Source organism: Apodemus sylvaticus, chromosome 19 (assembly GCF_947179515.1).
Source record: "Apodemus sylvaticus chromosome 19, mApoSyl1.1, whole genome shotgun sequence".
In the NCBI taxonomy this organism is placed as follows: domain Eukaryota; kingdom Metazoa; phylum Chordata; class Mammalia; order Rodentia; family Muridae; genus Apodemus; species Apodemus sylvaticus.
Window position 1 is genome coordinate 37,414,040 of NC_067490.1, and position 26,547 is coordinate 37,440,586.

At 38.3% G+C, this 26,547-nt stretch overlaps 1 protein-coding gene across 1 annotated transcript in view; it reads left to right on the top strand.

The window, feature by feature from the left end:
* Positions 1–26,547, top strand: part of Frk (fyn related Src family tyrosine kinase) — a 96,953-nt gene that overhangs the window by 34,127 nt on the left and 36,279 nt on the right. Inside the window, exon 2 of the mRNA XM_052164262.1 lies at positions 13,265–13,386. Within this exon, the coding sequence (XP_052020222.1) occupies positions 13,265–13,386 (122 nt within the window). The remainder of the gene's footprint in view (positions 1–13,264; positions 13,387–26,547) is intronic.

Genomic DNA, 26,547 nt, shown 5'->3' on the forward strand with positions numbered 1-26,547 from the left:
ACCTCAAGGAGCATAGAGAGATCACAATGCAGAAAACCCTTATCCTTTTCCTGTCAAGCCAGACCCCTAGGCCTAGGGCTTTAAGTAGGAGTTGGAGGCACATTTATGCACCTTGGCCTGTTGCTGTTCTCATGGCCTCTGCCTTTCCAGTGGCTGCATGAGGTTTTATCCATGCCATTGGCATATTGATCACACATGTCAATTATGAAGCATTTCCTCCTGACACATTCCTCTGAAAATGTATTTCTTCAATTATCTGGCATCAAAATGACAAATGACATGCTTACATTTTCTTGCCCTTCTTTTTGAAGCAGCCTCCTGAGTGTTTCTCCAATGCTAGTATGGATGGATAAGTGAGCGCAGTCTTGTCTTTACTACAGTAGCTCACGGTCAACGTCTATGAATTTATATCTTCAATATACATCCATGCATGGCTCCAGGGATTTGGGGCTGACTCATGTTGGTGAGGAAATAAAGGGAAGGGAGATGGGACATGGACAGAAGCTGGGATCTAGTGTTCTGGAAGCTCAACATTTTATTTTTTTAAATGGAGTTGAACAGGGAGGTACTGCTATTACATCCAGTTCAATCAAGGAGGCAGGCTATTTCATATAGATAGACAAGGAGGCAGGCTTATGGTGTATAGCTGGGTCAAGGAGACCAAAATTTTAGCTAATCTTAGTAGGTGTGGTCTCAGTAGAGGAGTACTTGTCAGATAGTATATAAGGATGGAGGGTAGATTTCGGTGGATGTTTTCTGCCCACACTGTCAAGATCCACACTTGGATCAGAGGAAGGTTTTGCTGTACCTCTGAGTCTCAGCCTGGGGAAAAGCTTTGCCACTCTTTCCTAGGTCTAAGGATCTTGGGATCCTTGGTGTGGGCTAGCCCATTTCACCAACACACAGTCACTTAGGATTCCACTCTGAGCTGTCTCCATGCCTCACAATCTTCTTTGGATTTTTCTCACATTTATAAAGCTTTATAAAATTTGTGTAAAAAAGATATTCATGAGAAGTAAGATCAACAGGCATCCTTGTTGAATCTGGATGCTGGGGAAAAGTCAATTCCAAACAGAATTATTTATTCTTATTTATGTGTTTATGTGGGGTTCTGTGTGAATGACTGCCTTGTAAGTATCCTTATGTGAGTGTCTATTTGAGTGAATGACATGTGTGTGTAAGTGTCCCCACATGAGGTTCTGTGTGAATGAATGTCATGTGTGTGCGGATAGATCCCCATGCAACTGTGCGAGTGAATGCTATATATACCATGTGTATACAGATCCCCATGTGAGTCTCTGTGTGAGTGAATGTCACATGTGTGTAAATGTCCTCATGTTAGAGTGTGCGTGAATGAATACCATGTATGTGCTGGTGCCCCTAGAGGTCAGACTCAGGTGTTAGAGCTCTCAGAATTGGAGTTGCAGTCACTTGTGAGCTGTCTGATATGGGCGCTGGGAACTGGGTCTTGGTCCTGTGCAAAGACAGCAAGTTCTATCAACTGCTGAGCCACCTCTCCAATATAATACATACAAAATTACACACATATATGTATATATATTAATTTTAGCTATAAAATATATCTTGTGATATAAAGCTTACACACATTGTTCAGCTTTTACTATCTTAAGTTCTTTAGTCATCTTTATGTTTGACTACAAGACTCACATCTCTAAACAGCCATTTGCTCTCCGCTCATGTACTTGTGTTACAGTTTTGAGGATGTATTTAATGCCTGGTGTTGTCCTGGGCCTGGGGATTGGAATGATAGGCTAAAATCGTAGTTGCTTAGATGTTGTTGGGAAAACGTAGACTTAATCAAATATGCCCAACTGAAGTAAACCAAGGAAAAGACTAAGGAAGAGAGGCCTCACAGGGGTCAGACATGCTTGACTCAAAGGAGATGGCTTTCGTTCTAAACACAGATCTAAGACGTAGCCTCATGGTGAATGCAAGTCAGTCTTTTATAATGAATCTCACCATCATTAATGCAGAAAAAAGTTCCCCTCATCTGTTTTATCCTCGTTACCAAAGCTCTTGGCTCTTCAGGTTTTGTGCTTCCACATTCCAACAGCAGTTGGTTTGAAACTATAAGATTTAGAAATATTTTTCATGGGTCATGAAAGACAGATCAAAGGGTACTATGTAGCTACTGTTTGCAGTATCTCTTGCCCTTTTGTGTTAGAAGAAGAAGAGGTTAACTTGGGCTTTTAATCCCAGAGAAGTTGTACTATCAGTTTCCAAATTGTGGAGTCAAATTACTTAATTGCGATTTGCTGATTATTAATAGCAGCAGCTGTTGAAGAGAGATGCTTTCAGTTTCCTGAAATTATTCCTGAGGCCCTCCCTTCTAAAAGAGTGCTTGATGATTTCTCTGAGTGCAGCCCCTGGGTGACCTGGTTTAGAATTCTCCATTGTTTCAAGACCTGCAGTATTCCCTGAGCTTCACTTCAGACCAGTCATCAGTGGTTGCCTAGAACACACTCATTCTGAGACATATATATATATACATAACCAGATAAGTGCCTGTACAGGCACACACACACATACTCTCTCATATACAGTTTAATCTAAATATTTTGACTTTTATGTTTAAGGGAGATGCATGAAAAAATACTACTTCAAATATACCTCTGTAATTCAATATTTTTTAAAATATCATGTGTACATGAAATTTTCATCAAACATTCCTGTTCCTTTTAAACAAAATCCTCTCTTTCCCTGGTTAAATAATCACAGAGCCCAAGGAATTCCTCTGAGAATGTCACAGCTTCTCCTTTCTTGCACATCTACACACACCAGTGATAGGAATACATGAGGTAGTGGCCTCGGTTTATTTTTCAATTAGAAGCAAGTGCTAATAGATGGTGTCCAAGCTGTATCTGAGGAAACTTGACACTGGCTTATCATTCTCTGAAAGTCTAGCCATTTTTTCCACATAGTTCTTTTTATTCTTCTGATTGCTTTGATATCAGGAGCACACAGGAAGACACTTCAACTCTGTCCTGCCATGTTTTGCTGCACATGGGAGGGCTTTAAAAGCTCAACTCTCTCTCTTCTTTCTTGACGTTTTCCTCTCTTGTACCCATCACCTTCCAATATACTGTGCCTTTCACCCAGCGTTTCTGCTTCCTCAGTCTCTGGCTACCTTGAGCCCATCAATCACCTATGTCTGTTCAGTCTTCCCTTTTTATTCCACAAACTCCCCCCCCCCCCACTCATCTGTACCGCAATGGTCACTAAATACAAAGTAGAATGTTCTCCCCTATAATTGTCCCAGAGGAATCTTAATGGGCCTCTCTTCCTCTAGCTCATTCCTATCACTGACTTGTCTTGCATGCCAACTGTTAATTGCTCTTACTATGTATCCTTACAATCGCATGCCCCCCTTAACTTTCTATTTAAATTGTTATCTCTTCCTTGATACTTTAAGACTCTCAAGACAATGGTTAATAGGCCTTTTTTTCTTTTATTAGATATATTCTTTATTTACATTTCAAATGATTTCCCTTTTCCTGGATCCCCTCCCCAAAAGTCCCATAAGCCCTCTCTTCTCCCCCTGTTCCCCAACCAACCCCCTCTCACTTCCTTGTCCTGGTATTCCCCTACACTACTGTATCGAGCCTTTCCAGGACCAGGGACCTCTCCTTCCTTCTTTTGGGCATCATTTGATATGTGAATTTTTTCTTGGGTAATCTGAGCTTCTGGGCTAATATCCACTTACCAGTGAGTGCATAACATGTGTGTTCTTTTGTGATTGGGGGGTCACCTCACTTAGGATGATATCTTCTAGTTCCACCCATTTGCCTAAGAATTTCATAAGTTCATTGTTTTTAATAGCTGAGTGGTATTCCATAGTGTAAATATACCACATTTTGTGTATCCATTCCTCTGTTGAGGGACATTTGGGTTCTTTCCAGCTTCTGGCTATTATAAATAGGGCTGCTATGAACATAGTGGAGCATGTGTCCTTATTTCATGCTGGGAAATGCTCTGGGTATATGCCCAGGAGTGGTATAGCAGGGTCCTCTGGTAGTATCATGCCCAGCTTTCTGAGGAACAGCCAGACTGATTTCCAGAGTGGTTTTACCAACTTGCAATCCCACCAGCAGTGGAGGAGTATTCCTCTTTCTCCACATCCTCGCCAGCACCTGTTTTTCTCCTGAGTTTTTGATCTTAGCCATTCTGACTGGAGTGAGGTGGTATGACTCTAAACCAAACAAGTGAAAGATCTGTATGGCAAGAACTTCAAATCTCTGAAGAAAGAAATCAAAGAAGACCCCAGAAGATGGAAAAATCTTCCATGCTTGTGGATTGGCAGTATTAATGTAGTAAAAATGACCATCTACATTGCCAAAAGCAATATACAGATTCAACCTGTATGTATTCAATATGCAATCCCCATCAAAATCCCAATTCAATTCTTCATAAAGTTAGAAAGAGCAATTCTCAAATTTATCTGGAATAACAAAAAAGCCAGGAAAGCTAAAACTTTTCTCAACAGTAAAAGAACTTCTGGGGGAATCAGTATCCTAGACCTCAAGCAGTACTACAGAGCAATAGTGATAAAAACTGCATGGTATTTGTACAGTGACAGGCCTTTTGCTTTTTAATCTTTTTACAGTATAGTTAGTATAGAATTGGTGTTATCAACATTCTGGCACATTAGGTATATAGAAAATGATACAATTACTAGTTCTGTAGGCAACAAGGTATATTAGGTTAAGAAAATGTTGCAATGCCTTCAAGTTATTTACAGTATTTTATTAGAGACCAGAAATTTCACATCATTAGTGTTGACATGGTAGGCACCACTGCAGAACCTTAAAGCCTCAGGTTTTTCTGTATCTGAGCTGTATGCTTGCTACTGGCTCTCTCTTCTCACCATTTAGATCAGTGTAGTTAACAGCAATTCCCAAAGAAGAGGATACTTTGTATACCATTTGAGTATATTCAATGCTTTAAATGAAATGGAAGGATGCCATTTATAACACTAGGAATCCTTTAAAACTGAGAAACTGAGCACATTTTTTGAGAACCTAGGGAAATGGCTCAGCAGTTGAACAGCTTGCTGTGCAAGCATGAGAATCAGGGGGTGGATTCCCAGCACCCAATAAAAAGTTAGGTGACTTCTGTAAATCCAGAAATCCTGAGTCAGGGAAACCTTAAGGCAAGCTAGTTAGCTAGAGTAGTTATACTGAGAAGCTTTGGGGTCAGCAATACTCAGTGCATTGCCACCTGATGTATGTGGTAGAAAACAATCGTGGAAAGCACCTGATGTCAATCTCTGTCCTCTGCATGCACACAGACATGTGTATCTGTATACACATGTGCTCACACATGTGAATATGCATGTAAACATATATGCAACCCCATTTATATATAAGCAAACATGCATATCCTTAAAAATTCCCATTTTTTCACATGAGAAGAAATAGCATCATATTGCTATGAAAAAGGCTAAGGGAGACAATGATGATAAACATTTGTGAAAATTGGTTAATTAATGCATTGTGGAAACACCCTAAAGTCAGTTGCCTTTGACCTTCAGGTTGCATGAGGAAGAAACTAACAATTAATGCTTTTGACCTATTCTTCCAGTTTCTGTGATAAACAGGACCACACCTATACAAAAGCCAAGCAGACACATTAGAATTTATATTTTATTTTTGAACTGATGACACATATTTGTTTGCATGCCGTTTCACAGACTAATCAACATCGGCTTCCCATTCTTTCACACAAAGAGGGATATTCTGAAATGACATCATGTTTTGAGATGGGTTATCTCTTTGAACCTTGTTGCATTCTCTGTACATTCTCCCATGGTGAATTCAGCAATGAGTCAGGTGTTCTTGAGAACCTACGAGGGAAGTGGTCTCAGGTCATGACAAGATTCTTTAAAGCACAATCACCTCCTCTAATGAGAAAACACAGTTTAGTTCCTCCAAAATTCCCCCTTTGAGGTGATTATTCAGGCATGCAAGAGCAATAAGAAATGCTTTATCACGTGATCCAAGAATGAACTTCCCAGTTTCTTATGTGATTACAAGCCCTACCTCAAATACTGACCTCAAGTGACATCTTCAGATCAACATTCTTTCCCTGTGTGCTGTCAATGTGCTCTTGTTTTAAAGGATGGAGAAGTCAGCCTCATTCTTTTATCTTTATGTTCCTGAACAAAGGTTCTCTTTTTTGAAGAAAAAGGAGGTCAGATAGGAATATATGGTCTAAGGCTAATTAAACGCCTGAACTGTGCCGCAACTGGCTTCTAGCCCACAGATATTTTATAGTGCAAGATATTCAATAGGCACTGAAGATTACATGAAAACACATTATCTAAAGTTCAGTGTTCAGAATCGACATGACTATAAATGCCATGTCAAAGTTCAACACATTAATAGTTTTATCAAGTATTTTGTTAAGAGCTCCAAAGGATATATCGCCAGTATTTGCCATCAGAGTTCTGTGAAGGTATCATATGTGGCCTAGAGAGGTCTTCAGCAACAAGCGACTTCCTAAAATAAACAATTAAAAATTGGTGCACTAATGTCTCATGCTTCAGGTCAAATCTGAAGTGCGTTCTCTGAATACTGTAGGAATATTGGAGAAGTAAGTTTACGTGTACATTTAGGCACAGCAGATGTAGCGGGGACAAAGTTGGATTAGTGGTAATGCCCACATGCTCAGAGGCCTGGCATTCCACTTCAGTAAGCTTTATTTCATAATCAGTCTATACAAGCTAGCCAGTTAAATCAAAACAACAATCAACTCACCGAACAACAACAATAATAAACAACGTTATCCATGTGGTGAGATGTAGCCCGTCATACTTTCAGAGGCCAGCTCCAGTGATGTCTGCATGAGGAAGGGGCAGACAGAGGCTATCTGTGTGCTTGGCTCCTGCATATGATGATGAGGCAGTCATGATTAAGGCTAAACGGAAGAGATGAATCCATATTGCCATGATCTGTGTGGGGACCAAAAGAAAGGTTGTGAAGGGCAAAAAGAAAAGCAAAGAATGAACAACATGATCTCCTTGAGAATTATCTTCTACTCTTTCTTGTGATTATGCCATGTGAAAAGGGAGAGAGGCAGCAATAGCTGACCCCGAGCCAAAGGGACACTGAACCAAGGAAGAGTTCTTGGAAGGGGCAGGGCCTAATTTGCTGGAACAGGAATTTGACAAAGGCCTACCTGGCAGGGTTGGTGGAACACAGAGGCAGGTGAATGATACAGCGATATGGAACCACAATAGCCCCAGGTTACTCTATGTGGAAGGCTTTTGTTTAGCTCTGATAAGTGACTAGATGTGAATGTGTGTGCCCTGCAAACTGTAGGCATTTTGTAAAAGTGCCATTGATGCCCCCTGAGCCACACTGGCGTGGGACAGTAGTTGGGTTTATTTATTATGTGTCATGATACATGATGATGATGGTGATAATGATGATGATGATAGTAAAGACATCCTAACCCCAATTCCAGTGTTGTGTTGTTCTAACCGACTTGCCACTTAGAGACCCTGTTTGCCAAGTTGGCCCGTACTTTCCGTTCCTTGTTTGCTCATGAGACATAGTTCCTCCCTCACCTCTAGGAACTGCCTATGGTATTTGGAGACCAGTTGCCTTAGTGTGTAGGGACACAGAGTAAGATATTAGAGGTCAACTTTTATCAACTATTCTCACATTTACTGATAATGGTGCTTCTTTTTAAATTGTAGGAGGAAATTATATAATCTAGTCAGAATTATGAGTACTTAGAACTCTTTATGAAATAAAGAACTCTTAGTGAAGGTAATATGTCTATTTGCTTGTTCTTTTCAAAGTGGTATAATGTTTGATTGATAATAATAGTACTTAGATGTGCTATTATTTAACATATTTACATGTGATAATCTTTAATGCTGCTTTTTGTGGAAGTGTATATTGGTTTGTGATGGGTGTGTATGGTGTATGCACTAGTGTGGGTGGGTACACAAACTGTTTTATTTCTTGAGATAGGGTCTTTCATTGGAAGTAGGCTGACAGTCAACCATCTCCAGAGATTGTCCTGTCCCTGCCCTGAGCAGCACTGCCACATCCAGATTTTTATGTAGGTACTAGAGACTTGAACTTACATGCTCATGCTTGTAAAACAAGCACCCTGACACATAAAGCTGTCTCTAGCCCCTTTATTTTGGTTAATGTTGTTTCTTTTTTTCATACATGATCACTTGCTATTCATAATGCAGATTTCATTAAACTTTTTGATTTAATAAGATGGCATCTACAAGGACATGAATTAAGGGTCATTTGGATCAATTAGAAATATAAGATCCTGCTCATATATTAACCATGGTTCTATCATGACTTCAAATCTAGAATATCCAAAGAAAACATATAATTTTTCTCTTTATTTAGTTCTCATCAGAGCTACTTAGCATGACCATGCCTGGATAACGAATTCCTTTTTTTTTTAAATTAAAAATTTTTTTTTAATATTTTTATTTTCTATATTCTTTGTTTACATTCCAAATGATTTCCCCTTTCCAGGATCCCCCCTCCCCATATGTCCCATAAACCTTCTTCTCTCCATCCATTCTCCAATCACCTCCCTCCTTTTTTTCTCTGTCATTATATTCCCCTCCAATGCTAGATCAGTCCTTTCCAGGATCAGGACCTTCTCCAAACTTCTTCATGGGAGTCATTTGGGATAACGAACTCTTAACATGTGTGATTTCTTTTAATCTCACAATAAGTGCAAAGTCATTGCTATAATTCCTCCTCACAAATGATAAAGTTGAGGCACAAGGGGTTAAATGAATTTCCTACTACCATGCTCCTCTCTCTCTCTTAATGTATATATGTATGTGTGTGTGTGTGTGTGTGTGTGTGTGTGTGTTTTGGGGGCAGGGTTTCTCTGTGTAACAGCTGTGGTAGTCACAACTCACTTTGTAGACTAGGCTGGCTTTGAACTCATAGGGATCCATTTGCCTCTGCTTCTCAAGTGCTGGGACTAAAGGCAAAGACATGTGCCACCACCTCCCTACCATGCTGCCATTCTTAAGTGGCTGACTGTGCTCCTGAGATAATCCTGGAGTTATTAATGTTCAACACCCTGGCTGGTATGCTCCCTCTGTTTGTCTGTTCATCAGTACTTCCTTCTCTCTGATTCCACTGGTATTTTTCTTGTATATATCAGTTTTCATTGTCAGCATTTTGAATCTTGACCTGGTGACCTGTAGATTTTTGTATATATTCCCAAGTGACTTCATTTTATTGTATATATTAAAGTAGATGGTAAATCATTCTGAAATTACATATTATTACAAATCTTCACACTGGAAAGAAGGATATAGAGTGAAAACTGAAAGACCCCTGCCATTACTTTCTTCATGCCTCACTAATCTTAGAAATGTGCACACATCTGAATACATATACACACATGTTGGTTTTAAAAATATAAACAAATATAACACTTTTATTTATTTGAAGTTTAGTACTTGAATCCAACACTTGACTATCCATGGAAATATCCAGATATTTCTGTGCCAGTATGATAGATGCCTGACAATTATTTGTAAAACACATTTTGGGCTTTGATCATATACGACTTACTTCCATGATAGACATTTATCTTCTCTGTTTTAATCTCTTTTTAAAACATTTTTATTAGATATTTGTTTTATTTACATTTCAAATGTTGTCCCCTTTCCCCGTTACACCTCTCAAAAAACCTATCCCATGCCCTCTCCCCCTGCTTACCAACCCCCCTCCCACTTTCCTGACCTGGCATTCCCCTACACTAGGGCATTGAGCCTTCACAGGACCAATGGGCTCTCCTCTCACTGATGTCTGAAAAGGCTATCCTCTGCTACATATGTAGTTGGAGCCATGGGTCCCACCATCTGTACTCTTTGGTTGGTGGTTTAGTCCCTGTGATCTCTGGGGGTACTGGTTGGTACATGTTATTGTTCCTCTTATGGGGCTGCAAACCTCTTCAGTTCCTTGGCCAGGATAGTGAAAACTATTCTCAACAATAAAAGAACCTCTGGTGGAATCACCATTCCTGATTTCAAGCTATACTACAGAGCAATAGTGATAAAACCTGCATGGTATAGGTACAATGACAGGTAGGTAGATCAATGGAATAGAATTGAAGACCCAGAAACAAACATACAACACCTATGGCCACTTGATCTTTAACAAAGGAGCTAAAACCATTTAGTGGAAAAAAGACAGCATTTGCAACAAATGGTGTTGGTTCAACTGGCAGTCAACATGTAGAAGAATGCAAATTGACCCATTCTTATCTCCCTGTACAAAGCTCAAGTCCAAGTGGATCAAGGATCTCTGTTTTAATCTTAAGAAAGCACTCCTTTCTCCCAATATCCGAGTTATCACAGGTTTCTTCTTTTAGATACTGAATGTTATGGTATGATATAATAAAAACATTATTTTTATTATCAATAAAGCATATGATTTTGTATGTCTAGGGTGTCATTTTACTGAATAACTCCTTTTCACAGCTACGTGTCAAACTCAGGCTTATTTTTATACATCTTGTACACATTCTAAATTCACGTTTAAGGCTTCACGTTATGCTCCTGATTGCTGGACTATAGCCCTGGACTGTCTGCATGAGTAGGTCAGGACTGAGGCCTAAGATTTCCCATTTTAATGGCTTTATGCAAAGCTGATATTCTTGGACTAGAGACCACATTTTGAGGACCATGCCTACGTGACTCTCTGTGACATTTCGTATGACTTACGATGTTTAGATCCCTTCTTGGCCTTCACAATTTGTTCACTGCTCAAAAGAACAGCAGGTTAGGGGATGGTTGGAATACTTTGGTGTACAGCCAGGCCTGAAGTGTGTATGCCCTTCTGCAATGGTGTCAGCTAGGTATCTAAAAGTCAGAGCCGATGATGGCAACAGTCCTGACAGGAGCTTCTGCCTCAAATTAAGGAAGAGTTTTCACAGGTGCAAAGGGCGGGATGAATAACTGTTTCCTCGTTAGGCACAACAGTTATCACATGCTCTAAAGATAACAATCTGCAGCAGGTGCGTCATCTTTGAGCATGAAGGATGGTGTTATAACATTTACTGTGAGCAGAAAATAACTTTTTATTTATGTTCTTTTCCTGATGGGAGCAGAGCCAAGCAAAAGCCTAAGTATGTCATAAACAGATACATTCAGTCAAACACTTAATTTGGATCTATGTAGGAAAGTCTAGAATTGCTGAAAATTAGTAAAGAGTTTCTGTACAAATGAAGATCGCCTTATCTTTAATCATTGGATTTACACAAACCACTGGCTTGTATGTATCTTGTGCACAAGAATCACATTATTCATGGACAATTATCCCAAATACAATTGCAATGGATGCACGTAAAATTTATTTAATGGAGTATTTATACATGAGAATAAAATATAGGAGACACCATAATTTTTAAAAATGTAACTTGCTGGATGAATTGATGCATAATCAATGCCCTTTGAATTTGGAAAATGCACAAAGCTGATCATTATATTTCATCTCTGTTGCTTCTTTGCTGAAAATATATGGAGATTTAGTTTTTTTTAAATCATTTCTGGAAATGCTTGGCTATCTTAACTGTTCATTTTTAATAAGCATGTACAAATTTATAAAAATATGCACACTTTTGAAAATGTGCTTGCTTAAGTTTTATATAAATGATATCACAATGTTGTGAATTGTTGTTCAACTTTCTCTTGCACCCTTATGATTTATTTGTTTTCAATGCTGTAAAATTACACTTAATTCCTGTAACTGTTTATTCCTTGTGATATTTAGGTTCTATCTTTTTTTTTTAACTTTGATTTTTTCTGTCTTTTCTTTTTATGGTGCTGAGGATGAGCCCAGGCCTCACAGTGTGCTGAGCAAGCATCCTATTACCTAGCAACACTCCCTCCACCTGCTTTCGATGTGCTAATGCTAAAATTCTATACCAAATTCTCTTGTCGCATATCCTTGAGCATATAATATACACAGTGCCTTTTCAAAAGTTTGTGCCTTGAGCATATAATATACCTGGTGCTGGATTGGTTTCTGAGTGGGCCATATCAAATTATATTGCTACCACAATTGCATAAAAGTTGTTTGATATCGTCAATACCTCACAATAGGAAGTTGTCCAGTTGTAAAGCATATGCCTATATTTTATTGTAGTTTTATACATAACACCTAGTTACAGATAGGCATCGGCAATGCTGCTTATTTTTAGTATTTTCTTGACTTTCTATCTCTGTGAATTACCCATTTGTAGTCTTTGCCAGTTTTCCCCAATTTTACTTTTTATTGCTTGTTGACTCCACAATACAATCTGAAAACCAATCATATTTTGGTTATGTACTTTGCAAATATTTTTAAAAGGTTTGTACCTTGTCTTTTAATTTTATTTTGTAGTATGTATTTTGAAACTGAAGCTTAATGTATGTTGTAATAAATATTAAAAATATTATCAGGTTTTCTCCATTAGTGTTGCTTATCAATTTTGCAGATTTTTTTTTTTTTTTTGGTTTGGTTGTTGTTCTGGCTCAGTATCCTTGGAAAATTTTAAAATTCATCCTTTTGTGTTAGAGCTCCCTGTGAAATTATTGTATTTTCAGAAAGTAGCATATATGTATCATTTTGTTTAACATGAACTTTTAATGGTACCAATATCACTCACTGAATCATTCATCCTTAGCACTAATTTGCTTTCTTGGGATTGAATTTTGACAATTGTGTTTAGATTATATTGGCTGTGTGACATTGAAGATCTGTGTACTTCTCGATTTGACCACACTCACAAGCCTGTGTTTTTGGTATTTGACCTATTTCTATAAGCATAAGAAATAATTCCACATTGCCATGGGCTTTGGTAGTGATGGAGGTGGGAAAAAATTAAGGAATGGAGAAAGTACTTTTAATTGTTCCCATTTTAAGGGTGGTGGAATGTTTGTTGGCGATGGTGAGGTTAACATGCAGCCTTCTGTGGCCACGCTCACATAAGCACAAGGTCTCAGAGATCCGTGAGGAAGGGCATGGAGCAGGCACCAACCAGATTGTTGCTTTGTGGTTCCATTAGTAATCCTGGAGTAGATTCCTGACATTCTGAAAAATCCTCTTAAGTAGCAAAAGCTGCCATTTATGTGTGTGATGAATTCACTGAAGAATATCAAATGTTTCTGATGTTGGAATATTCTCTTCTTGCTTCTTTTTTTTTTTAAACAAACTCTGATTGGCTAATTGACATTTATGTCTCTCTTGTTTTTTAGGTGGTTTTTTGGAGCAATCAAAAGAGCAGATGCGGAAAAGCAACTTCTGTATTCAGAAAACCAGACGGGTGCCTTTCTAATCAGAGAGAGTGAGAGCCAGAAGGGCGACTTCTCCCTCTCAGGTGTGTGCATTGTCCTGTGTGATTGGCTTATGGATTTGAAAGTTTGCAGTCAAGCACTTGCTATGTGTACCTGAGTATGTTAATGTTGAAATTTCATTAAACAATTCCACCAAAATTAAAATCTACTGAACTACTCTGGAATAACATCAGAATTAGACAATGCCTCCCATCCTCATGACTAGACGTTTCTAGAAACAGTTCTCTCTATATGAACTGTAGATATTAAATGAAAAGGCCAGAGATCATGGGAGTGTGTTTCACATCACCTAAGTATCCTTTTGGAGAAATGATTACAAAGAAGCAAAAATGGCACTATTATAAAAACTGATTTGCAAAAATGCTATGTCTTTTCTCATTCCTCTTTCCCCTGTTTTTCCTTCTGTGTCTTCACTTCGCTGTGTCTGATAACTAGAAAAAAAAATGTTGAGTGAAAATTAAATCTACTGGTTGTGAAATACAGTTTAAGATAAAATGTGGAACTGTACTACCCCAAGGAAACAATGTAGTGGGCTTGAGAAACACCTTCAAAGATTTAGACATGCATGCCTGCTTTCACAAATCTGTGTTCCAATCCAGTTGCAACAATGCACAATAGCCTTGTTTATAGTTGTTGCACCAACCTATAGTTGGGACTTTCAGTGTGGGACTTTCTCACTCTTGCCTGAGACTCTTGCCTTGTTTAGATCTCTATATGTCTAGTGCATGTTCTTTTTCCCATTATCATCCTTTTAATATATTTTTGTATATTATTATGTATTATATTTTTCTGAGTAGATTAACCTTTTTTTTTTGGAGTGGGAAGCAAATTATTTCTTTTCTTTTCTTTTTTTTTTTTTTTTGCCTGTTTTATGTTATCACAATCTTGTGTAACTCATGATGTCCTCTTGGCTCACTAGACATTGTGATTTCCTTTACAAGGCCACACTGAGTCCACCTTTTAGGGATCTGGACACAAACCTGTGGTGCCAAAGATGGGAGGATTCAAGGTCAGTGAGGCAGATAACAGGTTTTGTGTTGGCTCTGTACTTTAGCTTCTGACGATTCAGGTGCTGAATTAATGTGGCATTCTAGAATCAGATGAATTCAACCTCATTATTGTTCAGCTCTGTGGATAAGAGGATGAAAATGATGTTCTGATTCTCGTTCTTGAGATGTACCTAAGTGTAATCATCCCTGATTTTTGAGATGTTGTTGACACAGTAGTAATGATTATTTAATATTGGTGTTGGTCACTCATAATAGATAACCCTAAAAGGTACATCTTGTTACCTTTTACCTGTGTAAATCTAAGTGATGGAAGTCAATATTTTATTCAATAGCTTTTCTTCTGGTTATGAAGCAAATCTGTAGAAACAGAGTAAGTTTCAAAAGAACAAAGACTACAATGCTACTAGTTGGAGATATATTTTTTAAATTTGAAAAAGTGTTGTTTTATAAATGTATACACAAGTACTATATGTGTAGATTATATTTCTCCTCCTCCAACTTGTGAACTACTTTTTTTTTTAAAAAAAGATTTATTTGTTTATTCTATGTAAGTACACTGAAGCTGTCTCAGGACACCAGAAGAGGGCATCAGATCTTATTACAGATGGTTGCGAGTCACCATGTGTGTGCTGGGATTTGAACTCAGGACCTTCAGAAGAGCAGTCAGTGCTCTTACCCGCTAAACCATCTCAATAGCCCCAAACTATTTCTTTTTTTATTAAATCATTTTATCCATTTACATTTCAAATGATATCCTCCTTTCCAGTTACCCATCCACCAACTCCGCATCCCATCTCCCATCCCATTTCCCCTCCCCTTTCCCCTTTACCTAGATGAGGGTGCTCCTCCACCCATTACCCACTCCTGCCTCACCCCTCCAGCATTCCCATACGTTGGGGCATCAAGCCTCCCTCCCCTCCCATTGATATCAGATAAGGCCAATCTCTGCTACATATGTATCTGGAGCTATGGCTCCCTCCATGTGTACTCTTTGGTTGGTGGTTTAGTCCCTGGGAGCTCTGGGTGGTTCAGTTAATTGATATTGTTCTTATAGGGTTGCAATACTCTTTAGCTCCTTCAGTCCTTCCCCTAGCTCTTCCACTGGGGTCTGCGGGCTCAGTCTGATGGTTGGCTGTATCTGCATCTCTATTGGTCAGATGTTTTTTTTGGTGTGTGTTTGTTTTGTTTTTATTCGATATAATTTTTTATTTACATTTCAAATGATTTCCCCTTTTCTGGCACCCCACTCCCCGAAAGTCCCATAAGCCCTCTTCCCTCCCCCCTATTCTCCCATCCACCCCTTCCCATTTCCCTGTTCTAGTTTTGCCCTATACTGCTACACTGAGTCTGTTCAGAACCAGGGGCCACTCCTCCATTCTTCTTGTACATCATTTGATGTGTGGATTATGTTTTGGGTATTCCAGTTTTCTAGGTTAATATCCACTTATTAGTGAGTGCATACCATGATTGATCTTTTGAGACTGGGTTACCTCACTTAGTATGATGTTCTCCAGCTCCATGCATTTGTCTAAGAATTTTATGAATTCATTGTTTCTAATGGCTGAATAGTACTCCATTGTTTTGCATCCATTCTTCCATTGAGGGATACCTGGGTTCTTTCCAGCTTCTGGCTATTATAAATATGGCTGCTATGAACATAGTGGAGCACGTATCCTTATTACATGGTGGGGAATCCTCTGGTCAGGTGTTTTTAATGCTGCAAAACTCTTCCTATTATCTCCTTTCTATAGCTGAAGTATATTTACTTATGTATATACTTATGCATGTACATTCTATACAGGAATTAAAACAGATTATCTAATAATCAATGAAATATATACTTATATTTACCACAAATGTATAAGTGTATACAAAAACATATGGACACACATAATTACAAGTATATAATATAAAGCCAGCCTTTATTTCTTTTACCTCTGAGTGTGGTGTCCTGTGAATGTTTCTACGTGCTCTTTAGAACTTCTCCACTACCATTTTAGAAGATTCATAACTTTCCATTGTATGAGGAGAATTATCATTTTATTTGACTTATTTTGTGTTTTGTTCATTGTTATTTTCAGTTGCTTTGCTATTGTAAAGGATGATTCACTGGAAATCTCTGTAGATAAATATCTAATATTTCCATGAGACTACTATTTTCATGAGAGGACAATCAAATCTCTTTAAAATCTAGATACTTATTAAAAAGAGCTATAAGAATATTTCTTGTTTAAATTAATCCATATTTGTTTATTTGCCTTGGTTGGTTGTCTGTATATCCAATTTGGTCATAGGTGTTTATGAAAAGCTAGATTAAATGCTTCCAATTAGCATAAGATATAGAAAAATATTTCCACAGGGAAAGCAAGTTGGAAGTAGAGTCTCCTGACTCATACATATCTTTGAATAATGCTGGGGCTAAAGTGACTATTCAAAACATTCTCTACAAGGAATACTATGGGACCAAACAGCTTTACAGGCTTTGAAAGGAATTACAAGGATGTTAGCTGCTGTGAGCTGTGAATACTCCAGAGTTTGCTTATGGACTTAGGAAGTGCCGTAGCACAGCTTCTGGAGAGCAGCAAATCATTATAGATTCTTTTTCAATGAAGTCAGACAATTTAGAGTCTTACAAATTACCTGATTGCTGTGTATTCACAGGGGATAAAGTAAATGCATCTGATTATGTTTTGCTGAAAGGGAAATTCTCTTATTAGTGAGAAGGAAGACTATGCAATGAAAAAAAAAAGGAAAGATTCAATAGATCCACATAAGACAAACAAACAAACAATCCAATTGCTGACAGTTGATTATCACTAAGTAGCCTCAGATGTATTACTCCTGGATTTATTTTTTAGTGTTGTTGTCTTTCTAATCAGTCAGAATTGATGGTCTTCAATTTTGCTGACTACTGTACCATTAAAGGAAGGCAAACAGTATCCCCTTTCTATTGCTGTCTTTCCTTCATAACTTTTCTTTCCAAGCATTGTCTTTATTCCTTGGGCAGCAAAGGCTTGCAGCTGTCAGAGAAGAGCTACATGAGGGAACATGATTTATTGAGGCTGGGACAGCCCTGGGAAGCAGCCGCCCAAGGTTGGGGTGGGCGCTAATTGGGTTGTTGTAATCTACGCATGGTTGTCAGCTCTTGTGAGGTCTGAGGAGATCAGAATCGAGACTTAAGGCCATGACACCTCTCATAAAGGGGAGACACTAATTAGCTATGAATTACAACAGCGCTTTTGGATATTACATATTATATGTGGTAGCCAGAGAATCTGTCTTCATTAGACACATGACAGGTAGTTTTAGTGGCTCTATTGTTATTTGTCATTGGTGGTGAATTGTTTTTTCTGATGAAAAATATAGAATTCTGACTGCATATCAACTGGTTTGACTATTTCTCCACATCAATCAATTACTTAAAAGGAAATTATTGTTGCTTTTACCATTAATATTAATTTGATGTTTGGTGTCTTATAAAGCATTTGGAGTCTTGTTTGATGTGCTCATTAAGGAATGTGTGCTTCAGGGGCTAACACTGCGTTGCAGATGAGTTTTTCAGAATAGATTCTGTACTGTGCATTGTAGTTTTGCTTTTGACATCATGTGTAACAGCCTACAGGGTAGTAGGCTGACTATCAGAGTCACTGTTTTTGAAATTCTTTCAAAAGAAGACAGTCATAGATTTGAAGGCGTGGGGCAAACAAAAGAATCAAAAGCTGATGCTATTTATCTTATTTTTTTCTGCTGTAATATTTATGTTATTTATTGATTCTTTTGTTTTATTCTTTGAATGGGAACAGCAACAGTGCACACAAGGTTGTGTGTTGTGTGTGTGTGTGGGGGGGGGGCGGCAACAGAGTTCAACAAGGAGCGATCCTGAAATTGAATCTAGAGGACGATTGTAGTAGAGTTGTTTTATGAGAAAAGAGGGTAGAGAGGTTGAGTCACCCCAAGAATGTCAGGGAAAGCAGAGGTTGCCCTTGTGCTCTGTGTCAGCTTGTATTACAAGGTTCCAGGACTATTCCTGGAAGATACCAGAGCTGTGCTTTTCAGGTAGTAGGACAGGTAGATAGTACAGGTATGTATTTGTGGCTGTGCATGTGTGTGTGTGTGTGTGTGTGTGTGTGTGTGATATAGATGGAACATTGATGATCAGTGTCATGTATCTGTGCTGAGGACTTTAGGATGTTAAACTATAAAAAGACATTTCAGGGAGATGATCCACTGATCTGGGTAACAGATAGTGTGTTATATTTTTGTTCATCGTGGTGACAAAAATACATGATAAGAAGCAGCTTGAGCAGGGGAGGGCTTATTGTGCTCTATCATTTAAAAGGGGGCAGTCATCATGGTGGGGCAGGCCTGGTGGCCAAAGTGTGAGGTGGCTGGTCATACTGTGTCTGCAACAGAGAGAGGTGACTACTGCCACACTGTTCTCTTGTTCTCTCTCTCTCTCTCTCTCTCTCTCTCTCTCTCTCTCTCTCTCTCATCTTTTATCTAGTCTGGCACCTCAGCCTTCATTTTTAGGGTGTGTCTTTACTATGTAGTTAAATATCTCTGGAAAATATATCACAGACATACTCAGAAGTATGTTTTTTGGATTCTAAATCAGGCCAAATTGTCAATGAAATTTAACCATCATAGCTGATTTGATGAGAAGTGTGAGTGAAATGTGTATAGATAGCACACTGAGGAGAAGAGGTGGGTGATGTACTCTAGGCACAGTGAACTGTAGTGTCCTAAAAAGCAAACTCTCCACATAACTCTTCTTTTTGGTAGAAAGAGTATAGGAGTGGAGCTAGAACTAGGGATTAAAAATACTTGGGTGCCAAGCATTCTGATTTACTGTCAAATATTTCCAGGATTGTTTAAAGTTCCAGAATGTTCTGTTGCTATTAAATATCAGTTCCTCTTGGCTAATAAGTGGTAACTATAGGACTATAGGAAGCTGAGTTAAAGTGTGTTCCGTGTTGATGCTGGCTTTCGCCCAGTGGGCTCTTTATGATGTAATCTAGAAAGAACTTTTAAGGAGTCCCACTTTGTCTCTGCAAATATCAATCTGAATCAGGGTAACTGGGAAAACTAGAGAGAAAGAAATGGATCTCTCCAGAGATGAACTGACAGGAATTTGTAGTTGATCAGATATGAATTAAAAAGAGAAAGATGGCAAATGTCAGATTTCTCTGACAAGCCACGCAAATTCTATAGGAGTATTACTTGTGGTTTCTCTCTGCATGGAGTGTTTGTAGGTTTTTAGCGTTTTCTTCAGAGAATTGAATAGACATGCACAAAAAGCAGAGTAACAAGAAACAAAGAGCAAGTACAGAATAAATGTTTCTGGAAGGTAGCTGTAGGTCCTGAGCAAGCATGTAGTTCAAGAGAGTCTAGCTACTGCCCTCCAAAACCTTCCTTTTGTAGGTCTAGGAAGAGGAGTCAGTTGCTTGGGGCAGAGTGTTGGTAGTCTGTATTTTGACTGGTAGGCTTGGGTTATGTAAGCTGCTGTTTATCAAGTATGTGCTTTCCCACAAAACATCTGACTTTAAGAATAGGTATGTCCATATATACCTAGGCCTGCATATGGTGAAGATGGTAAATCAGGGATATTTTCCCCTAAGAGTCCCTACAGAAGACACAGGTTGCCTTAGTGCACATACACCTCAAACACGGTCAGATATGCTCCAGGATTGGGATGAAAGGAGAGGTAAAGTGAGTAGTTACTTTGAAGAAGGATGTCTTCAGTTTGAGGCAGGTGTGGGTCCCAAGTTTCTAAGTAATTTGTTGTGAAAGGACTGTAAGCAGCAGGGTGCTGGGTTGCCAAGCTACACCCAGGCTTCCTGTTTAAGGAAGGCTTATTTGTAGGGAGAAAGTGTAGAAGAGATCTTCCAGGTCTTAGGAAAAATGTGTGTGTGTGTGTGTGGGAACTTGTAGTAGCCATTATCCCTTTTCAATTTTTTTAAAATTTATATTATATTTCATGTATAGGAGTATTTTTCCTGAATGTATGTTTGTGTACCAATTGTGTGCCTGATGCCCAAGGATGCTAGAAAAGGGCATTGGAGTTACAAACAGCCGTGAGCTCTTTTGGATATTTTGGGTACTGACTCTGGGTCTTCTGGAAGAGTCTCCAGTGGTCTTAACCACTGGGCTATTCCTCCAGCTCAGCTCACATTACCTTTTTTTGTTGTTGTTGTTTCTTTAAAAAGCTATGCCATTTTAATTGGGCAAAGAATACTTAAGTTTTCAAAACCAGAAGTGGTTCAGATGTCTTTAAAAAAAATCATTTGTGAGCAATACATTTTCTGTGACAAAATGTTGTTTCACTGATCATATAGATCCTATAGAGTATGCAAGAGTTCCATAATAGTTATGGTTGTTATGAAGAATTTTTGTGAGGCATAAGATGTACTTCTCTAGGGACATATCTTTTTGTAATACACACACACACACACACACACCACAGAGAGAGAGAGAGAGAGAGAGAGAGAGAGAGAGAGAGAGAGAGAGAGAGAGAGATGTATAATTTTTAGAACTAAATAAATAGTTTTATCTGTCAAAGTATTTGGTTACCATTGGTAGAAGTATCACATAAATGGCAAAACTCCTTCTGTGAGAAGGATCACTTTACATATATTCATCAAGAAAAATGTCTACATGTGGAAGTAGCCAGAATGATCCAAAGTTACTACCTGAATACTAAATATAATAAAGGGTTAATCTGAGTGGTGCTATAGAATTCTAATATATTATAGATTTACAAATGCCTCATGAATTAATCTTAAAGACAATGTAAAGAGAATGAGGAGAGCACAAGAGTCCTTAGGAAAGATGTACATTCTTCATGTTGACCTTGGGTATATAGCTCATGCTGTCCTTGTGTGTACCCTTCACACTGACCTTGTGTGTATCATCTACACTGACTTTGTGTGTAGGGTCCATGTTGACCTTGTATGCTTCCTACATGGTGAATTTATATACACAAAGCTTTACTATCTTTGAGCAGCCCCTTCACTATGCGTAAGGACTTTCCCCAGTGGATTACAAAGTCCTTGGGTAGAAGAAACTTTGCTGCTCCTCTGTTTAATGCATTTCTGTCCCTCCACATTTTCCTAAGAGTTTGTGAAGACACTCAAGTGCTCTGTTCTTTATGCTGTAGTCCATATGAGCAAAGAGAAGGAAGGCCATTGACACCTCCTTCAACCAGCAAGCCTGCGCCTTGTAAGAGCTCAGTTGATCCTCTTGTCTTCTATGGTTTATATTATTTTAGAAACACTGTTTCATATCCTAACAAGTTAGCATTTTTTTCCATGTAACATGGCTGTGATAGAAGAGACAAAGTGGAAAATGTCACTCTTTAGTGTGATTCCTGCCTCATGCTGTGTATCTGCTACATCCAGAGTCCTGACTCAGACCTGATTCACACATCCTGCTTAGCCACCACTATTACTCCCAAACTTTCCAGAGATGCTGACTCATTCATATCTTATTCTGGTCCTGTGGCAAAAGGCTCTGTGTTTCCTTAGCCATTCCCTGAGTTATCTATTCATTCTTCATTGAAAATTAATGTGGACCTTGTGGCCACTAGAGTTTGTCATTAATTCTGTTACTAGTAACCATGAAAGTAAATACAATTGTATATCCAGAGTATGAACTAGTATTAAACTTGGGGGAAAAAGTTGCTCCTTGAATTTATTATGTAATGAAACTTGTATGGATTCGGGGAACGTTTGATATTGGTTAAAGATGTTTGCTTTATAAAAGTGCACACGCGGCAGAAAGGAAATCGTCTGTTAATAACTCCACTATCTCATATAGAGCGTATTAAATTTTAAACATGTTGGTGCCATCTTAGAAAACGCCTTTTAATTAAAGTCATAATTTAGTTGTGTTCAGCTTAATTGCAAATATCATTGACTGTAATAGCTAGTGACTTTTCTGCGAGTTATGGTATATGCTGTCTTTCCTTAACGTTACTACTGAGAAGTTGTGTTTCAAATGCTTTAAATACTCTATAAACTTAAATTAACATTTTATTATGCGGTCCTTAGATTGGTGCTTGTGCACACATATGCAGATACACAGGCAGCAGACCTTCCTCCTCTTCTGGGTGCTGATTGTTGGAGGAAGCTCTTACGTAAACTCATTGCTCATGTATTTAGATGCCACAGTATTTTTTACAGGACTTTTCCTTTTTTCCTTTTCTGCTTCTCGGTTGAAGCCATAAGGTCTTTTGCTTTTGAGTCCCCTGGCATGTTTATTTAACATATTCTCTATGTTATAATTTTGAGCTACTTGAAGGAAAACCCATGAAGTGAGTCACATTGTTGCTCTCTGAAAGGAACTCTGCAAGAATCAGCCTCAGTTAAATAGAAACTGATGTCATATGGAGGTCAGTGGATTTGATGTCTTTGTAATTCCTGATAGAATGAACTTTTAGTTCTGGCAAATTAAAGTGATCTTTTAGTGTATTTTGTCTCACATTGCCCTCATAGGTTGAGAGTAGCTAGTTAACAGTTTCTGAAGGCAGTATCTCTTTATTTTATGTCACCTTGGTAGAACACAAAGAGTGATAGACTCTTAGCAGCCCTGTAAACTCTGAGCACTCATAGTGATTTATTCGATATATTCCATCCTTCCCCCTTTTTATAGGAATATAGTGCAATGTAGATACATAATTGTCAGAATGTACGATATTTAAGTGGCTGTAGATGGGGGTGGTTAGGAGGAAGGTGGAAGGATTCTTTGACCTGTGTTCAGTATGTGCCCTTGCCTTATAGAGGAAAGACATTGTATTGCGAAGGCAGCTACTGCTACCCTGCTATGTGACCCTGGAATTGTCTATATTTCATTTCCTTACTTCCTACATCTGAATGGGAGAACAGCTTTTATCCCACCAAACATGACTCCAGTTGAAGACAGATAGGTGATAATAGTGTAGTACCCACTGGTCTGTGAAGCTGACCTTCAGGAGAAGAACAAATCAGAACAGTCTCTTGTGATTGTTTTCACACATTTGTCTGGTCAAACATTAACCACTGAACATTGCCATCACAGTTGGCTTGAAGTGGTTTAAAACCACAACATATTTATTTATCACTGTTCTTGTGGTTAAGAAATCTGATCTAAACGTTCTGGGTTATTTAGTGGGTAGGAAGGGCTCCTTTCCTGGTATATAGATGGCCATCTCAAGTCAGAGAGAAGGCCCTGGGTTCTTCTTTCCAATGCATTTAGGGACTCCACACTCTTGAGTCCCCTGTATTTATCTCCCAAAGGCTTCATCTCCAAATCCATCGTTTAGGCACTTGCAACCTCAATGCATGAATTTTTGTTGTAGAATAAGCAAATCTTCAGGTCATATCTGTTGGAAAGTATTAAACTGTTTCTTTTTTAATTAAATTTTTCATTAGTTTTAAGACATTAATGCATTGTGTTTTGATCCTATACACCCCCCCTTCCCAGTTACTCCTATTGCTAGTGATCATGTTAGTAAAGTACAAGTCCCTCCCACCTAGCAAAGTAAGGATTGATAAGCGTTTAAGGTGTGTGACTAGAGGTTGTGTGCATTAGTGGCATTGCTTCATATATCCACGTGGGAACTGTCCACTCATCCAATGGAGGAAGAATGAGAAACGGGTGTCTATGTTGTTTCTGCCTAATTTCAGATAATTTTATTTACTTGATAGCAACAGTTGCCTGAGATTCTGGCTATTTATAACAGGATCTCCCAATTTACATTATAAAACATGATTAGACAATACTCTTAAATTGATCACAGATTAGCATTTATGTGTATTTAAATCACTGTGTATTAATTTGCTTTGTACTGGATAGACAAATCTCATTAAAAATATCTGAGAATACCAAACCTGATAGTACCAAACTACACTCTAAATATTTGTTCTTACGTCCAGAGGTAAGTGTAGTAGTCCTTACACATTATTAGGGAAACTTGCCCTTGTAATAGATGGAGACCATTACAGAACATCACAATCAATCAGGTTGCAGAGTTGTGTGGCCCAGTCCCAAAAGAGACATCTACAAAACAATTCAGGCATTCAGGGCAGAGGAACATTTCAAAAGAGGGTGTGGAAGGATTGTAAGAGCCACAGGATCAGAGTTTGATGTGAGATTGTGTCTCCTAGTAATGTCAGAAGCTACACCCACACAGCCTCACCATTATGACTGATGAAACAGGAAGCTGAACAATACATATGTTAAAATGGATGGGGGAAAGGTGACATAGCCTCAACCTTACACAAAGAACTATAGGCAATTAAGAAATTCAGAGAACAGGGCAGATACATGTCTCAGGGAAGATCACAATTGGTTGTCTAGTGCAAACAGGCCCTAAAAAATACATAAAAGTAATATACAGACTGAGAGGGATATATTTAGGACTATGTCTGTGTATACATATCAATATTACAACTATTAATGAAAAAACATGTTGTTAACTTGAAAGTGAGCAAGGAGGAGTACATTGGAATGTTTGGACAGAGGAAAGAGAACAAAGAAATCATATCAATAATTAATAATGAATTTTGCCATTTTAGGGTTATATGGCCTCACTTAAAGCAAGACATTTCCCCACTTGAAATAAAAAGAAATAGATTTCTTTCTTTCTTTTTTTCATTTTGAGAAAAAGTTTTGAGAAAAAAAGGAGGGAGGTGATCAGAGAATGGATGGAGAGAAGAAGGTTTATGGGACATATGGGGAGGGGGGAATCCGGGAAAGGGGAAATCATTTGGAATGTAAGCAAAGAATATAGAAAATAAAAATAGTAAAAAAAAAAGAAAAAAATAGTATATACAATATCAGGTTTTATTTTAGCAGTTTTATTATTTATTTTAATTGTAATTTTATGGGCATTTGTATTTTGCCAGCATGTATGTCTCTGGGAGGGTGTCAGATTCTCTGGAACTGGAGTTGTAGAGAGTTGTGAGCTGCCATGTGGGTTTTGGGAATTGAACCCAGGTCCTCTAGAAGAGCAGCCAGTGCTCTGAACTGCTGAGTCATCTCTCCAGTACCATTCTTGTTCTTCCGGTTCCTGGAAAAGAAACAAAGCAAGAACAAGTAAACAGAACCCCAAGATCCAAAACCAAAATACAGTTATTTTTCTGTTCAGATAATGCTCATTCTTAAGAACTTTCTTACTTTTGAAACATATATCGTGTTCCTTAAACTGAGAGTGGGTAAATACCTTCTGAAATCCACTTTTGAACTCTCAAATAAGAAGATAAAGATTTGGATATCGTTTATCCATTATCACCAACACATTTGAGTAAATAACAAAGATATTGCATTGCGCGTATTATAAATGTGAGGGGGATGAATTCGGTATGGCTTATATTTGTGAATAGCGAGAGGAAATTGAAGCTAACAGTTTTCTTCATTTGGTGGCTCTCATCACAGTGTAGGTGCAATGATCTCATGCCAGGGGTGGGGTGGGGGTGAGGGGGAAGATGGAGGACCAAAAGTTTTGAGCTGTGATTGACAGAGAGGCAGAGGCAAGGAAGAACAATTTAAGCTGAGCTTGCAGCCACAGGCATTCAGTCACTCCTGTATTCTATACGCAGTCTATGAGAGTGCGTCATTAAAAAAAAGAAAGGATGGAAACGAAAGAAAGAATTAGAAATAAAATCCCCAAACTCTGCAAGCTTCCTCAGCTCCCCACTGAAAAACTCGACCACTGGCCAGCTTTTGACTACATCCACCCTCTTGTGGTATGTCAGGAAATAACATGCTATGAAGCAAGAAAACAAATGTTTTATCATCTTTTTCTTTCTTTTTTAATTTACTTTTCCCCTTCGGAAATGCTACGTTTATTCTTAGGATGAGGAGGACTATCCACGTATACAGTTGAAAGATAATGTAAAGCATATTAAAGTATTATCAAAATTACAAAATTGTTAACCATTCCCAGATAACATTTAACTTAATTAACTAATTTTTTTTCATTTATTTTTTATGAATGTATATACTCCCTTCAGCTCCATGAGTCCTTCTATCCCCCTCTCTTCTTTTGAATATCTTCCACTTTCTTGGAGTCCCTTACTTCTTTCTTCTTTTTGAGCATGTATGGCCACCGAATTTAGTATTACTTTCTCCCATGGTATAGCTACTGTAAAGTTACTCTTACTACAGTAACTAAACTACCACCCATCCTCATAAATG